The 16,837-nt window shown below is 45.5% G+C and overlaps 1 protein-coding gene across 1 annotated transcript in view; it reads left to right on the top strand.

Moving 5' to 3' along the window:
• LOC309564159 (uncharacterized protein) overlaps positions 1 to 16,837 on the top strand; it is a 162,261-nt gene that overhangs the window by 26,675 nt on the left and 118,749 nt on the right. Inside the window, exons 3-5 of the mRNA XM_082268787.1 lie at positions 7,107 to 7,163; positions 12,131 to 12,189; positions 12,288 to 12,453. Coding sequence (XP_082124913.1) covers positions 7,107 to 7,163; positions 12,131 to 12,189; positions 12,288 to 12,453 — 282 coding nt within the window. The remainder of the gene's footprint in view (positions 1 to 7,106; positions 7,164 to 12,130; positions 12,190 to 12,287; positions 12,454 to 16,837) is intronic.

Raw genomic sequence — 16,837 nt, forward strand, 5'->3', positions numbered from 1 at the left:
TGGCACAACAGTGACGACATTAAGAACTGGACGTCCCTCCAAAATTGATGAAAAGACGAGAAGACTGGTCAGAGAGGCTTCCTAGATGCCATGGAACACAGGGAAGACAGTCCTCATCAAATGGACTATTCTCCCTGGAGAAGAGACGCCTGAGGGGGGACATGATAGCAATTTATAAATATCTCAATGGGTATCTCGGCATAGAAAAACAGCTATTCAGTCAAAGGGATTGCACGAGGACTCGAGGGCATACAATGCGATTAGAGGAGAAGCGTTTTAGGGAGGATTCCTAGATGCCATGGCATTAGATATACCATGGAACACAGGGAAGACAGTCCTCCATCAAGTGGGGAAAATATGGCACAACAGTGACATCACCAAGAACTGGATGTTCCTTTCAAAATTGAGGAAAAGACGAGAAGAAAACTGGTCAGGGAGGTTTCCTAGATACATTACATACGCTACATTTTGCAAAAACACACCTGAAGTCTCCCAGAAGCATGTGGGAAAATGTGTTCTGGTTTGATGAAACCAAGGTGGAACTTTTTGGCCATAATTCCAAAAGATTTGTTTGGCGCAAAAACAGCACTGCACATCACCAAAAGAACACCATACCCACTGTGAAGCCTGGTGGTGGCAGCATCATGCTTTTGGGGCTGTTTTTCTTCAGCTTTGAGGCCCCGTTCACATAGGGGCGACGCTACCTCAGAGCGGCCGCCACGGACTTCATAACATTGAAGTCTATGGCGGTCGCCTCCTGGTTGCCCCAAAGAAGCTCCGGACCGTTTTTCTAAGTCGGAGCGACTTGTGTCGCTCCTATTAGAACATGTCCGCAGCTTCCCTATGGGAGGCGACCTGTGAGGCGACCAGGTCGCCTCACAGGTCGCCTTAGTGTGAACCGGGACTCAAGGTGGAGGGAATTATGAACAGTTCCAAATATCAATCAATATTGAAACAAAACTTTCAGGCTTCTGCTAGAAAGCTGAACACGAAGAGGAACTTCATCTTTCAGCATGACAACGACCCAAAGCATTCATCCAAACCAACAAAGAAATGGCCAAGCCAGAAGAAGATTCTGGAAGTTTTGGAATGGCCCAGCCAGTGCCCAGACCTGAATCCCATTAAAAATCTGTGGGGTGATGTGAAGAGGGCGGTGCACAGGAGATGCCCCTGCAATCTGACAGATTTAGAGTTTTTGCAAAGAAGAGCTGGCAAATATTTCCAAGCCAAGATGTGCCATGCTGATAGACTCATCCCCAAAAATACTGAGTGCTGTACTAACATCAAAAGGTGCTTCAACAAAGTATTAGTTTAAGGGTGTGCACACTTTTGCAACCATATTTTATTTTTTTATTTTTACTTCCCTCCCACCTAAAAGATTTCAGTTTGTTCAATTGCGTTGTACAGTTTATAGGTCACAATAAAGGTGGAAAAAGTTCTGAAAATGATTTATCTTTGTTTCATTTTTTTTTTACATTGCAGAAACCTGACATTCTAACGGGTGTGTAGACCTCAGGGTCGACTGACAAGGGATCGAAGCCCTTCAGGGGCCTCCTCTGGAGGATGCAAGCAAACTTGGTCCGGCAAGTCAAGAGCAGGCTACTAAAGACTTGTGTACAAGGCCCCTTCAGCATGTAGGTGCACCCCCACCCGAGGCTGGGGTGGGGGGAACGTCTTTGCTGGTTCCCGGTACATGACAAGTGGGTCCACGAGGTCATACAGTCTGGCTACAACATCGTTTGTTCTTACCCTCCGGAAAGGTTCTTCCTTCCAACGTGCGACTGTCCCTGGTCCGCTTACAGGCTCTTTTTGGGGAGGCGCAAGACCTTTTACTTCAAAAGGCGATTGTCCTGGTTCCGACTTCGGAATGTTTTCAGGGGTTTTACTCAAACCTGTTTACAGTCTCCAGGAAGCAAGGCAAGGTGCGTCCAATTCTGGACCTCAAGGCGCTGAATTGCTTTGTGCAGGTGCACTTCAGAATGGAATCCATTCTTAGGGTGGTGGCTTCCCTGCATCAGGGGGATTTAATTGCCTCCATCGACATCAAGGGTGCTTACCTTCACATTCCAAAATGTGTCAGTCACCAGCGCTTCCTTCACTTTACCATCGGAGAGGAGCATTCCCAGTTTGTGGTGTTACCCTTTGGTCTCGCCTCTACACCTGGGGTCTTCACGAAGGTGTTGGTCCCGGTGCTAGCATTGTTACGTCAGCGGGGGATAGCGGTCCTGGGCTACTTGGACGACCTTCTTCTGTGAGCAGAGTCTCCTACTGCGCTGATGGAAAACCTGGTAATCCCCATACGGACCCTGAAGGATTTCAGGTGGATTCTGAGTCTTCAGAAGTCTACCTTCCATAAAGCTAGATTATCTGGGTCCGACTCTGGACTCGGCCTTAGCCAGAGTACTCTTTCCTCTGGACTAAAGCCCCGTACAAACGCACAGATTGTTGGCCGTAAATTGTTGGCCAACGTCCGATCTGCCGATTGTAGGCTTGTTAGTATGATGCTTCCGACAACCAACTGCGAATTTTCGGCCGAAAAAAATCTGGTGTGCAGGCTATAAAATTTTTGTTGGCCAACAAAGAACGGCCGATTGTTCCTCAGTCAGTACAGATTTCGGCAGACAAAAATCAGATGAGCAAGACTGGGCATGCTCAGAGAAGAAAAAACACACTGAAAGTCAACCAGAACATGACATCACTTCTGAAGTTGGCTTTTGTTGGCCAACAAAAGTCCAGTGCAAGTCTAGAGCACATTTCAACCAACAAACAACACTGGACAAAAGTTGGCCGATCAGTTGGCCAACAATCTGTGCGTGTGTACGGGGCTAAACTCCAGAAACTGTGGGCTGCAATTCCTCTCCCCTACTGTCCAGCAGATGGTCATCCTTCCGGACTTGCATGCGCGTGCTAGGCCTGATGGTTTCGACCTTTTGAGGCGGTCCCATTTGCACACAGTTCCATACGAGGTCCCTGCAAAGGGAGATTTTGATTTAATGGGACAAGAAGCCGCAGTCTCTGGACAACCAAATCCAGCTGAGCCGGGGTAGAAAAGGGTCCCTGATCTGGTGGCTTCATTCTCCAGCAGGGCAAATCCTTCCTCCCCTTGTATTGGACGGTGGTCACCACCACAGGTCGTCTCCAAGGACGTCCAGTGCGCATTCAATCAGACAATGCCACCTAAGACAATCACCAAGAGGGCACAAAAAGTGTCCTGACGGCTCTGGAGGTTGCCAGCGCGAGGCGAGGAAAGCCGATAACTGGCAATTCCCTATTTACTTGTGATCAGCTGTAATTGGACACCACCATTTACATGGGTATAAAGCCGCATCATCTTTATTGAGATCGTGGATGCGGGCGTGCAAGCGTAGCTAGAGTGGGACGACGTTATCCAAGAACAGGAGAGTCGCTCCCGGTGCTGTCATTTGTCTATGCAGCGGGCAAGAGGTGGTTAACCACTTCTGGACGGGAAGGATTTGCCCCCTTAATGACCAGGCCATATTTTTGCGATTCGGCACTGCGTTACTTTAACGGACAATTGCGCGGTCGTGTGACGCTGTACCCAAATAAAATTGATGTTCTTTTTTACCTACCAACAGAGCTTTCTTTTGGCGGTATTTGATCACCTGTACGATTTTTTTTTTTTTTTTTTGCGCTATAAACAAAAAAAGAGCGACAATTCTGGAAAAAAAACAATATTTTTCACATTCTTCTATATAACTTTCCAAATTAATCAAAATGTTTTAACACTTTCGGCCAACTTGTTTTCTGCCACGTATTTTTGGTAAAAAAAAAAAAAAAATCGCAATTAGCGTATTTTGATTGGTTTGCGCAAAAGTTATCACGTCTACAAACTACGGGAAAGATTTATGTCATTTTTATCGTGTTTTTTTTTCTTTTACTAGTAATGGCAACGATCTGCAATTTTTAGCGGGACTGCGACATTGCGGCAGACAGATCGGACCCCTAACTGACATTTTTGACACTTTTGGGGGGGACCAGTGACATTACTACAGTAATCAGTGCTAAAAATATGCACTGTCACTGTACTAATGACACTGGCAGGGAAGGGGTTAACACTGTGTGTGATCAAGGGGTTAAATGTGAGCCTAGGGGAGTGATTCTAATTGTATGGGGGAGGGGCTTGTGAAATGACCATAGAGACCTGTGTTCCTATATAGAAGGATCACAGGCGCTCTGTGATCTTTCCATGGAGAAGAACTGTCAGCTGTGTTTTACAACATCCGACCGTCCTTCTCTCTCGGCGGGGACCAATCGCGGGTGTCAGGAGGCTCTGCCTGCCCCGTGCATTGGAGTACCCGCTGTCGAGTGGGGGCGGGAGCCGTGCCGCTGAGCACGGGAGCATGCGCTCTTTTCCTAGCTGCAGGAGCGCAACCAACGTAGACCTATGTCGGTTCGCCAGGGTGGGGGGGGCTGCCTGCTGCAGTAAAACTGCGGCGGGGGGGGTTCTTAAGTGGTTAAAGAAGAGCTCCGGTCTAAATATTAAAAGCAGCTACAAATACCGTAGCTAACAGACATTTACCAGCCCAGGGATCCAGCATTGCCTCCAACCGTGCCAGTTCTTTGCTGGTCTTCAGGTCCCCAGCGCCGCCATCTTGGATGTGGGAAGCCAGCTGTGACTTCCTGCTGTTTCACAGCTGAATCCCCACTGCGTGTGTACAAGCCGAGCTGTACTTTCTGAATGATCCCGCAGTCTCCTGGGACCTGTGTCTGAGGAGGATGTGGGTGGGGGTGAACTTCCATTCTGCTTACTTGGCATATACCGTGCTTCCTGTGAACTACCAAGAAATCGTCTACAAGAGAATTGGCAAACTTTCTGTGAACTTGCAGTCTAACCTGATTAAAAAAAGTATTTTTTTTCCAGTATTCAGATCCCAATTAGTACCTTTATTGAAAACTGGCTTCAGGGGCGTGTCCAGAGGATGGTGTTAAAGCGGAGTTCCGGCCTCCAAATCGAAAAAATCAATTTTGGGCCATCTTGCTGAGTGCAACCTGAAAAAGAAATGGATACTGCCGATTTTTTCTTTTTTTTTTTTTTTGGTCACTTACCTTATTATAGAAGAAAATCTACTCCCCTTCCTTCCTCTTCCTCCCTCTGTGGCCGCGGCCCACGCCGTCTCTTCTGGTTTGCAATGACTCCTGGGGGTAACCTGGGCAGGCCATTGTATCGCTGACGCACGGAAGGTTACCCCTGTCCTATTGTTCAGGGGGTGTATACTACCTATATTGCACTGTTTGGAATGTAACGAGAGTGCCTGCCTCATAATGACAGTGGGCTAGATGAAGTAGTCATTGTTACCATTGGTGCAGAGTATGAAAACATGCAGAACCTAAGTGGGATGTCCCAACAAAAGTTTGCTTCTTGCGGTTAGTGGGTTAGACTAAGTTGTTGTTACCACTGATGTAAAGCTTGAGGGATCCCCTAACAAAAAATAAATCGGAGGTGAACTAGGACACCCTGAATATGAAAACGAACATAGTCCTGATATACACATATGGATACTGCAGCATTATCCTCTCTATCGTAGCCATCCTGATTGGTTGGTTCGTCAGTCTGCCTACTCGTCATGATCTCGATCGCAGTGGGAAATATCGGTCTGTCTTGGTCTCTCTGGCCCTGAGGAAGCCTTGTGTGAAACGCGTCGGCTTGCTGGGGACCCTTAGACCGTGCTACATCAGAGACCATACCATCATCTGATACCAAGTATCGGCATTCCCATATGGGAATATATTTCTACACATGCCTTTTTCTTTTAGATGTTATTAATGGGATATATGTCTTCTGATGTTTATTTTTTTATTATGTTTTCAATAAAGATATATTTTGTATTATTGTGTGGTACCGATGATCCTCCTCCTCCCACTGGCATTCAAAGCACCATCTTTTTTTTTTTCTCTTTTTTTTTTTTTTTTGTTTATTATATGCATTTAGGGGTATGGGCCATATATCACGGTAATTTGCTATTACTACTGGTGTTCAAACAACACGTGAGGTATTGCCGCAATCGATTGAGTGAGAGAAATAAATTCTAGCGCTAGACTTCCTCTGTAACTGTAAACTGGTAACCTGTGGAGATTTTTAAGTACCAAAGTTTGTCGCCATTCCACCAGCTTGCACAATCTTGAAGCATGGCATGTTGGGTATCTATTTACTTGGCGTAACATTATCTTTAACATTATAGAAAAAATTGGACTAACTTTACTGTTTTCCTATTTTTTAATTTAAAAAAGTGTATTTTTTCCCAAAAAATTGCATTTGTAAGACCGCTGTGAAAATACAGAGTGATAAAAAGTATTGCAACGATCTCCATTTTATTGTCTAGGGTCTCTGCTAAAAAAAAAAAAAAAAAAAGTAATTTCGTAGCAAAAAATACTGTTTTTTTAAAGCAGAGTTCCTCCCACATTTTTCTCTCTTCGGATTGAAGCACTACTATATCTCCTTACAATGAATTTGCAATTTATTTATTTTTTTTTTTTGTTCACTAACGTTATTAAGGCGTCTATTTAGGAAGACTTCCTCCTTCAGAGGCCGCGGCGCCGTACCTCATTTCCGGTTTTGCATTGGCTCCTGGGAGATGTGTCATCAATCCCAGGAGGCAATGGGCATCGCTGGCTCATAGCATCGCGTTATTATCAAACAAGCTATCGCGCTGATCGCAACACGCCGCGCATGCGCGAGATTACCAGGTGCATTCTGGGTAGCCAGCTTGCATGGAATACAGGAAGAGGGACACAGCGGCTTCAGATGCCCACCGCTGTGTGGAAGAACCACTCAAAGTAAGAAAAACATGCTGCACAAATACACAAATTCACAAAAAATTACAGTTTTATATCTTTGTTTGAAGCCTGAAATGTGGCAAAAGGTCGCAAAGTTCAAGGGGGCCGAATACTTTCGCAAGGCACTGTACATAATGCATCATACAGAATCTGGATAAAGGAATACAGAAAGTTTGTGAGATTTCCTTATAATCCATCCATAATGGTGTCAATTGGGTGAAGCCTTCATAAGACATTTTTGTATTTTATAAAATCTGATGTTCAGTATATATTCATGTAAAATAATTCCATGCTGGTGTCCCTTCTCTTAGGTCATCCAGTACAGGGACCGTTACCAGGACCTGCAGCAGAGCCAGGAACAGAGCCAGGTGAGAAGCCGCTTTCTAAGAGAGCCTGGAAAAGCCGGCCTCTGGAGGAGTCTAAGGTTGGCTGTAAACCGCGGAGAGCAAGAGAATGTGTCGGCGTGATCCAACCTCCCACAAGGCTGTTAGAGGGCCCATATACATGCATGCTGGGCTTGTCTGAGTGCACAGGTTCACAGAGAGGAGCGGACAAACCGCCAGATCTGCAAAGACATTGAAATTTCCTTTTATTCAGTTCGATCGTAACCCCTTGGCGCCCAGCATACGCAAATATGCGGCCCCACTGGACTAGGCTTTTTTTTTTTCCTTGGGGCCGCGTTTTTGCATTTCTGTCTTTGTGCTAGGAGCGTCCTGCATGGGCAGAGCCCCGGGGTCCTATACTAACAATCGGGACCCAGAACTCCCGATTCCTGGTCACCTGATAGCTGTGGTAGCCTCTAATTGGCTATCATAGTGATCAGTCATTGTGAAGCCCGCCCCTGTGTTTTTCTCTCTCTATGAATGGAGGCGAGAGATCTTTCTCTTCTCCTTGCACAGAAAAATAAAAAACTGTGTAATAAAAATAAAAAATTGAACAAAAAAAAAATGCCTAGATGAAGGTTTGATGTAGGTCAGTGACAGGGTTAGTGTTTGGGTCAGGATTTTTTTTTTTTTTTTTGAGTAGAAAGATAGGTAAATACCCCAACACCTGCGTGAATGTAAAATAACCAAATAGCATAATAAAATAAAAAAGGCTAAAGAAATAAACCAGGAAAAATGAGCCGCGCTCTCAATGAATAAGTGTTTCCAACAAATTGGACATTACTGTCCATAAATATGAGAATTTAACCTGTAAAGTGGCAAGTGAAAAAAAAAGTGCTAAAAAGTCCCACAAAGCCGATTTAGAAACATATATTGCAGTCCTATAAACATTCGGTTTCATCCAAACGCCCAAGTAAACAAAATCACCCTGGACCTGGGGTGTCTTTTCTCCACCATCGTTCATATGTGCATCCCACTCACCAGAATGTATTGACCCCCCCCATTACAGGTAGTTAAAGGCAGGGTGGTTGGAAGTTTCCACTTGAAGAGAAGCATTCCAGGGAGGACTGTCACTGGTGATATTCCTCTGTATCGAAGTACTCATGGAAGCCATGCAGAGGTAAAAGAGAAGCCTCTCATTGTGCAGTATACACAGATATTTATTAAAAAATGTTTAAAAACACACTTACAATAGGTAAGTAATCCAAAGCATGCAAAAAAAAACCAGGGGATTCCGTAATGCACTCCACCTGCGTTCCAGAAAAGCGGAAATGGTGTGTCTCACTTAGTCCCAGGCAACGCGTTTCATCATTGTGCATCTGACGTCAACAAGCAAACGTAGGTCTCTGTTCACCTCCAATAGTGGAATCCCATCAAAAAATGTATGTGTGTGTGTGTGTGTGTATAATATATATGGGATAGACCGATTATTGGCAAGGCCGATATGCACCTTCCCCCGATGTATTGGCCCCGGAACTGGCCGATATTGCCAATATTTTCGTGATGTCATTCTGCCTTCTTATGCCGCCTCCCTCGCCTTGGACAGCCTAGTCTGGAGTCGGGAGTCTCGCAGGAGTGTATCACAGCCATACACCCACCCACAGCAGCCCGGTGCCAGCCAGCCACCCACATCCACAGGCCCTGTACCAGCCACCCGCAGGCCCTGTACCAGCCAGCCACCCACAGGCCCTGTACCTGCCATCCACAGGCACTGTACCAGCCACCCAGCCACCCACAGGCACTGTGCCAGCCAGCCACCCACAGGCCCTGTACCAGCCAGCCACCCACAGGCCCTGTACCAGCCAGCCACCCACCCACCACAGGGAGCCAGCCAGACACCCACCCACCGACCACAGGGTGCCAAACAGCCAGCCATTCACCACTGGGTGCCAGACAGCCAGCCACCCACAGGCCCTGTACCAGCCAGCCACATGCACTGTACCAGCCAGCCGCCCGAAGCCCCTGTGCCAGCCAGCCACCCACCATAGGGTGCCAGCCATCCACCCACCACAGGGTGCCAGTCAGCCACCCACCCACCACAGGGTACAGGTGTGACCGCTCCAGGTGAGGTACGATTCAGGTGCAGGTCGGATCCGTCATCCAGTAAGCTGATCAAGTATAGAAAAAAGTGACCGCACTCCGAAGATTCAAATCAAAATGATTTGAATCTTCGGAGTGCGGTCACGTTTTACTATACTTGATCAACCCACCACAGGGTGCCAGCCAGCCATCCACCACAGGGTGCCAGCCAGCCATCCACCACAGGGTGCCAGCCAGCCATCCACCACAGGGTGCCAGCCAGCCATCCACCACAGGGTGCCAGCCAGCCATCCACCACAGGGTGCCAGCCAGCCACCCACCACAGGGTACCAGCAAGCCAGCCATTAAGCATTAAACAAAAATGAACATGTTTAGTACCAGATTTGTGTCCAAAATTGTCTTTATTTGTCAAAACTTTAAATGTACAAAATATTACCGATATGCTGTGACCAAAATATCGGTATCGGCCCTGGAAAAAAAACATATTCTATCCATAATATGTGTGTGTGTGTATATGTATATGTATATATATATATATATATATATATATATATACACATACACATATACATACACACACAATCTGTGCAAAATATGTGTCCTTCAATAAGTGAAAAAAATAACTCTCAAAAAACAATCCTCTTTAAATTTGTAAGAGGTATCCCCAGGGTAGGGTCCGCCTCCATGTCCTTAAATATCCTCTGTGCTCAAACAACCTCCACCAGGTGTGCTCTCACCTCACTTGTTACTGTTCATTCATAACCCACTTGTGTTCCTATTAATCCGGACTGTGATCTGTCCTCCTCGGTGTGCTTGGTGGCAGTTATCCTCAGTTGGCGTTTTTCCTCCTCCCCTCCCTTCTGTTTACCAGTATGTAAACAAGACTACTATAGATCAGGGTCTTCAAACTATGGCCCTCCAGTTGTTCAGGAACTACAATTCCCATCATGCCTAGTCATGTCTGTGAATGTCAGAGTTTTACAAGGCCTCATGGGATGTGAAGTTCTGCAACAGCTGGAGGGCCGTAGTTTGAGGATCCCTGCTAGAGATAGTGCTTTATCCCTTATATCAATTATTTGTGGTTATCCCTTATATCAATTATTTGTGGTTATCCCTTATATCAATTATTTGTGTTTTAAACGCTAACAAAAATACACACCAAATATATCCGACTTTTATATTAAATGTATTGATACCGTGCAATGTTGCTTGCTGAGAAGCTGCACTAACAGTACAGGATTAAGCATCGTGACTTCATCCAAGCCCCTCCCCTTAACAGTTTAACACTGGGCACGTGACTTCATCAGGGGGATTTTACACCTATTTTACACTTTATGTTTTTATTTGTTATAGTTTTATTTAGTTTTTGATTTATTCCACGGCACAGGAGTATTTAACACACAGGCAAACCACGTAGCAGCTCACAATTATTAAAATACATTGTGACTCTCTTATTCAGCCACACTGACTGTACAGAATAGAGCACCATGGCGTCATCCCAGCCCCCCTCCTAACGTTTTGTCACAGGGCACATGACTTCATCAGGGGGATTTTACACCTATTTTACACTTTATTTTTTATTTTTTGTCATTTTTTATTTTTTTCCAGGGTACAGGAGTATTTAACACATTGTGATCCTCTTATTCAGCCGCACTGACCGTACAGGATCGAGCATCGTCACGTCATCCAAGCCCCACCCCTACGTGTTTCATCACAGGGCACATGACTTCGTCAGGGGGTTTTACACCTATTTTTTCATTTATATTATGGTTTTATGAAGTTTTTTTTTTTATATATTCCATGGTAACGGAGTATTTAACGTACAGGCAAACCACATAGCGGCTTGCAAGGAATAACATACATTGTGACCCTCTTATTCAGCCGCACTGACCGTACAGGATCGAGCATCGTCACGTCATCCAAGCCCCACCCCTACGTGTTTCATCACAGGGCACATGACTTCGTCAGGGGATTTTACACCTATTTTTTCATTTATATTATGGTTTTATGAAGTTTTTTTTTTATATATTCCATGGTAACGGAGTATTTAACGTACAGGCAAACCACATAGCGGCTTGCAAGGAATAACATACATTGTGACCCTCTTATTCAGCCGCACTGACTATACAGAATCAAGCTTCGTGACGTCATCAAAGTCCCGCCCATATGCATTTCGTCACAGGGCACATACCTTCATCAGGGAGATTTTACACTTTTATTTTTTGTTTATTTTATGGTTTTTATGTAGCTTTTGATTGATTTGTTCCATGGCACAGGAGTATTTGACACACAGGAAAAACACGGAGTATTTAACGTACAGGCAAACCACATAGCGGCTTGCAAGGAATAACATACATTGTAACCCTCTTATTCTGCCGCACTGACTATACAGGATCAAGCGTTGTGATGTCATCAAAGTCCCGTCCCTACGCATTTCGTCACAGGGCACATGCCTTCATCAGGGAGATTTTACACTTTATTTTTTGTTTATTTTATGGTTTTTATGTAGCTTTTGATTGATGTTTTCCATGGCACAGGAGTATTTAACACACAGGAAAAACACATAGCAGCTTGCAAGGAATAGAATACATTGTGACTAGGGCTGCACCGATATGGGTATTGGTGCCAATATCAAGTATTCTCACCAATGCTCGTACTTGTGAAAATGCTCCCAATGCCAAAACTGATACTTGCAATAATTCAAAATGAATGGGCGCAAATCGCACTGCAGAGAATCACATGTGATTTGAACAGGAATGGGGCGTGATTCCTGTCCGAAAATTGGCTGCCATGAAACCGGTCCCTCTGGCCAAAAAGGTTGGGAACTGCTGCTGTAAAGGAATAATAATGTGTTTGTAGTTACGGAAATGCAAAAAAAAAATAATAATCAGACGATTTGTTTTCTCTCACAGAGCCGAGGAAAATTAGAGTTGGAAAAAGCTCTGCAGAGGTTGGAGGAGGAGCAGCAAAGGTGAGTGAATGGCAGATACGTTGATGATTTATAATTTAAGGCAATAGGTCATAAAAGACTGCAAAGACAATCCGGGTTCATCTCTTTTCTATGTACAGATGTGTGAAGTTTGCCGCCACAAATTCACTGCTGAGAGAGGACCTGGAACACACGCAGGAAGCCAACAGTTTGCTGGGAGAAGATCTACAGAAGCTGACAGCTGATTGGTCAGGAGCCATACAGGAACTGGAGAGAAAGAAAAAAGAATGGGAGCTGGAGAAGGGGGTAAGAGGCTGAGTATGGGGCAGTGGGGTGGGGTGGTGGGGGGGGGGGGGGGTTTGCAGGGGGCTAGGCAGTCTGAGATGGAGATAAAGGTAAAGAGGAACTTCACCAGAACTGTAAAAATAAAATTAGGACACCGCTAAAACTCTTGAAAAAAATGCCAAATATAAAAATACATGTTTACTGTAAGGCTCCATTCACATTAGAGGCGTCTCAGATCGCAGGGCAGAATTGCTGCGATTCTACCCTGCGATCCCGAACCATTGCAAGCCGCGGGACCCCTGTGCAATTCCCATGACTTGCAATGGCACCCCAAAAGCGGCGCGATTTTGCTGCGATTGTCGCCCGGCGTACCGCAGTAAAATCGCGCGCACAGAATCGCGGGACGCCTGTCGCCCAAAAGAAGTTCTTGTACTTTTTTTGGGCGACAGGTGTCCCATAATTCTGTTTGCGTGATTTTTCTGCGATCCGGCGGGCAACAATCGCAGCAAAATCGTGCCGCGTTTGGGGTGCCATTGCAAGTAGCTGGAATCACAAAGGGCGTCCCGTGACTTGCAATGGTTCGGGATTGCGGGTAGAATCGCGGGAATTCTGTCCTGTGATCTGAGACGCCTATATGTGAATGGAGGTCTCTGTGTTCATGCAGCAAGCCCACCCCCCCCCTCCCCCGCAGTTAGAAAGCAGCCCCTAGGGACAAATTTAACCCTTTCGTCACCCCTGGTGTTAACCTCTTCCCTGCCAGTGTCATTAGTACAGTAACAGTGCCTATTTTTTAGCACTAATCACTGTATTAGTGTCACTTTTGCTGAAAAAGTGATATCAGTGTCCGATTTGTCCGCTGCAATATTGTAGTCCCGCTATAAGTCGCTGATCGCCACCATTACTAGTAAAAATAAATAAATTAAAATTCCATAAATATATCCCATAGCTTTAGGACCCTTTTTGCGCAAAACAATCAATATACGCTGCTTGGGATTTTTTTTTTCACCAAAAATATGCAGCAGAATACATATCGGCCTAAATTGTTGAAGAAATTTGATTTATTCTTTTATTTTTTTTATTGGATGTTTTATAGCCGAATGTAAAAATATTGTTTTTTTTTTTTTTAAATTGTCGCTCTTTTTTTGTTTTATAGCGCAAAAAATAAAAATCGCACAGGTGATGAAATACCACCAAAAGAAAGCTCTACTTGTGGGGAAAAAAAAGAACATAAATTTTTTTTGGGTACAGCGTTGCATGACCGCGCAATTGTCAGTTAAAATAACGCAGTGCCGTATCGCAAAAAATGGCCTGATCACAAAGGGGTAAATCTTCCCGGAGGGCAAGTGGGTAAAAAAAAAGAAAAAAATTCACAATTCTTATTTTATTTACTTTTTTACATACTGTCACCTGTAAAGTACAGCATTATCATATAACTGATGTGGTGACCGTATGTGTAAAAAATAAAAATAAAATAAATAAATAAAATTTATTTCTTTCAATTTTTTTATTCTATTTTTTTCTCTCTTTTTTTTTTTTAACACACTGTGACCAGAGCAATACAGTGTTACCATAGTAACATTGTACTACTGTCACATACCTGGCCGGAGTGTTTTCCTTGAATGTAGAACACCCCTGAAGGTGATAACAGGAGGTGCTACGCCCAAGGAAACACGGGTTGTCAGCTGAAGTGCTGAGGAGATGTTCATTGGATGAGCAGGATGCACTGCAGGGCAGGAGTCCCTTTGAAGTTCTAGGCGATACTTGACAGTAGGGAAAGCCAGGAGCAGAGTCAGGAGCCAGGCCAATAGTCATGCATGGGAGATTAGCCAGGAGCAGAGTCAGAAGCCATGCATGGGAGATTAGCCAGGTGCAGAGTCAGAAGCCAGGCATGGGAGATTAGCCAGGAGCAGAGTCAGAAGCCAGGCATGGGAGATTAGCCAGGAGCAGAGTCAGAAGCCAGGCATGGGAGATTAGCCAGGTGCAGAGTCAGAAGCCAGGCATGGGAGATTAGCCAGGTGCAGAGTCAGAAGCCAGGCATGGGAGATTAGCCAGGAGCAGAGTCAGAAGCCAGGCATGGGAGATTAGCCAGGAGCAGAGTCAGAAGCCAGGCATGGGAGATTAGCCAGGAGCAGAGTCAGAAGCCATGCATGGGAGATTAGCCAGGAGCAGAGTCAGAAGCCAGGCATGGCAGATTAGCCAGAAGCAGAGTCAGAAGCCAGGTATGGGAGATTAGCCAGGAGCAGAGTCAGAAGCCAGGCATGGGAGATTAGCCAGGAGCAGAGTCAGAAGCCAGGTATGGGAGATTAGCCAGGAGCAGAGTCAGAAGCCAGGCATGGGAGATTAGCCAGAAGCAGAGTCAGAAGCCAGGCATGGGAGATTAGCCAGGAGCAGAGTCAGAAGCCAGGCATGGGAGATTAGCCAGGAGCAGAGTCAGAAGCCAGGCATGGGAGATTAGCCAGGAGCAGAGTCAGAAGCCAGGCATAGGAGATTAGCCAGGAGCAGAGTCAGAAGCCAGGTATGGGAGATTAGCCAGGAGCAGAGTCAGAAGCCAGGCATGGGAGATTAGCCAGGAGCAGAGTCAGAAGCCAGGCATGGGAGATTAGCCAGGAGCAGAGTCAGAAGCCAGGCATGGGAGATTAGCCAGAAGCAGAGTCAGAAGCCAGGCATGGGAGATTAGCCAGGAGCAGAGTCAGAAGCCAGGCATGGGAGATTAGCCAGGAGCAGAGTCAGAAGCCAGGCATGGGAGATTAGCCAGGAGCAGAGTCAGAAGCCAGGCATGGGAGATTAGCCAGGAGCAGAGTCAGGAGCCAGGCCAGTAGTCATGCATGGGAGATTAGCCAGGAGCAGAGTCAGAAGCCAGGCATGGCAGATTAGCCAGAAGCAGAGTCAGAAGCCAGGTATGGGAGATTAGCCAGGAGCAGAGTCAGAAGCCAGGCATGGGAGATTAGCCAGGAGCAGAGTCAGAAGCCAGGTATGGGAGATTAGCCAGGAGCAGAGTCAGAAGCCAGGCATGGGAGATTAGCCAGAAGCAGAGTCAGAAGCCAGGCATGGGAGATTAGCCAGGAGCAGAGTCAGAAGCCAGGCATGGGAGATTAGCCAGGAGCAGAGTCAGAAGCCAGGTATGGGAGATTAGCCAGGAGCAGAGTCAGAAGCCAGGCATGGGAGATTAGCCAAGAGCAGAGTCAGAAGCCAGGCATGGGAGATTAGCCAGGAGCAGAGTCAGAAGCCAGGCATGGGAGATTAGCCAGGAGCAGAGTCAGAAGCCAGGCATGGGAGATTAGCCAGGAGCAGAGTCAGAAGCCAGGCATGGGAGATTAGCCAGGAGCAGAGTCAGAAGCCAGGCATGGGAGATTAGCCAGGAGCAGAGTCAGAAGCCAGGCATGGGAGATTAGCCAGGAGCAGAGTCAAAAGCCAGGCATGGGAGATTAGCCAGGAGCAGAGTCAGAAGCCAGGCATGGGAGATTAGCCAGGAGCAGAGTCAGAAGCCAGGCATGGGAGATTAGCCAGGAGCAGAGTCAGAAGCCAGGTATGGGAGATTAGCCAGGAGCAGAGTCAGAAGCCAGGTATGGGAGATTAGCCAGGAGCAGAGTCAGAAGCCAGGCATGGGAGATTAGCCAGGAGCAGTCAGAAGCCAGGCATGGGAGATTAGCCAGGAGCAGAAGCAAGAATCAAAATCAGGAGCAAGCCGGGGGGCAGACACAGGAGATGAGGCAGCAGCGGAGTCAGGAGAGCAGGCCGAGGTCATACACAGGCAATCATGCAAAGCAAAATAAATTATAATCATTTTTTTTGATCTTTTTTTCTTTTATTTATTTATTTTTTTTTTTTTTCTTATACATTTTTTTTTTCTGTACATACTAGGATTGCCTATGAATTTCACTGCTATAAGCAAACATTTTTACTGAATGACATATTGTGTGTAGACACTGTGTATTGTCCTGATTAACTATGATTGGCCACAGATGATCACGTGTTACAGATGGGCTGTGATTGGCCCCGTCAGAACAGAAAAAAAATTATAATAATTTTTTTCATTTTTTTTGATCATTTTTTTTTCTTTTATTTATTATTATTTATTTTTTTATTTATTTATTTATTTTACATTTTGTTTTATTTTCTTTACACACTGTGACCAGAGCAATACCGTATTACCAATGTAACACTGTACTACTCTGGGGGGTTGATCAGGATTTTTTTTTTTTTTTGTTTTACATGCTAGGATTGCTTATAGCAATGAATTTCTATAAGCAAATATTTTTACTGAATGACATTGACACTGTGTATTGTTGTGATTAACTGTGATTGGCCACAGCAGATCACATGTTACAGATGGGCTGTGATTGACCCTGTCGGTACCATGTGATTGCTGTGACCAATGACAGCTAGCAGCACAATTATCTTCAAT

The sequence above is a fragment of the Pelophylax lessonae genome (genome assembly GCF_965119305.1).
Source record: "Pelophylax lessonae genome assembly, chromosome: 9".
NCBI lineage: Eukaryota > Metazoa > Chordata > Amphibia > Anura > Ranidae > Pelophylax > Pelophylax lessonae.